The sequence below is a fragment of the Salvia miltiorrhiza genome, chromosome 8 (assembly GCF_028751815.1).
Source record: "Salvia miltiorrhiza cultivar Shanhuang (shh) chromosome 8, IMPLAD_Smil_shh, whole genome shotgun sequence".
NCBI classification, from domain to species: Eukaryota; Viridiplantae; Streptophyta; class Magnoliopsida; order Lamiales; family Lamiaceae; genus Salvia; species Salvia miltiorrhiza.
In genome coordinates this window covers 45102866-45103960 of record NC_080394.1, presented here as the reverse complement: position 1 = coordinate 45103960, position 1095 = coordinate 45102866, and the positions used below count along the sequence as shown (strand labels likewise).

The window sequence follows — 1095 nt, the reverse complement described above, 5'->3', positions numbered from 1 at the left end:
GTATGCCTCGGAGTTTGTTTTTGGGTCTGGTGGAGACCATGGTGGCTGGGTGGTGGTTTTGTATTCGAAAGGCCGAGAAAGGGGGGTGGTGATTATGGGAAGTTGGATGGTTAGGGTAGTGACGTCGTGGGTAGAGGTTTTAGGGTTTTGGGGGTATAGGGCTGACAACTGTCACTTGATGTGACGTGCGTCAGGCGGTTTCAGCCGCGTTTTGCCCGAGAGCCCCCTTTCTGCTTTGGAATCAATGCTCCTCCAATCGACTGCTCTTTGCCCATAACTGCTCCCCCTGTATCTGTAAAACACATTCAAACTTCCGCGAAGGCGCGAAACTCAAACTCGCCCACAGCTGTGGGCATAACCGGGTTCCTAGGAAAACAAAAAACGAAAGCGAAACAAACTAAAGAAAATAAACTGAACGAAAATACCAGGTTACCTCCTGGCCAGTGCCCTATTTATCATCCCGGGCATGACGTGATACCTTTCACTTAATCCAAAGTGCTTGTGGCTGGGTCGAGATCCAGTTCCTCCCCAGCGTCGGGTTTATGCCCATAATAGGCTTTCAGCCTTTGTCCATTCACCTTAAACACTTTCCCAGATTTTGGATTTCCGATCTCAACGGCTCCATTTGGGAATTGGGTCTTCACCACAAATGGGCCGGTCCACTTGGTACTCAGCTTGCCTTGTGCAAATTTGAACCGTGTCTGGTACAGGAGAACTTCTTGCCCAAAGCTGAATTGCTTGTTTGTGATCAAGGCATTGTGGCTTTTTTTCATCCTTTCCTTGTAGAGAACAGCATTGTCATATGCCTCTCTCCTGATTTCTTCGATCTCTTGGATCTCTAGCTTCATTGCTTGCCCTGCCTTTGTCCCAGTCATAGTTCACTTTATTCACTGCCCAGAAAGCTTGTGCTCCAATTCCTCCGGTAAATGACACCTCTTGCCATACACCATTCGATATGGTGACATCCCGAATGGAGTTTTATATGCAGTCCGATATGCCCATAAGGCATCTTCCAGCTTAAGACTCAAGTCCTTCCCTGTGGGGCCAACGGTCTTTTGCAAAATCGTTTTGATAATGTGATTTGAGAGTTCAGCC

The 1095-nt window shown here is 47.9% G+C and overlaps 1 protein-coding gene across 1 annotated transcript; it reads right to left on the bottom strand.

Moving 5' to 3' along the window:
- Positions 1–485: 485 nt before the first annotated feature.
- On the bottom strand, positions 486–875 carry LOC130998537 (uncharacterized). Its single transcript, XM_057923952.1, has one exon. The coding sequence runs from the start codon at positions 873–875 to the stop codon at positions 486–488; it is 390 nt and encodes a 129-aa protein (XP_057779935.1).
- Between the last annotated feature and the right edge of the window lie 220 nt (positions 876–1095).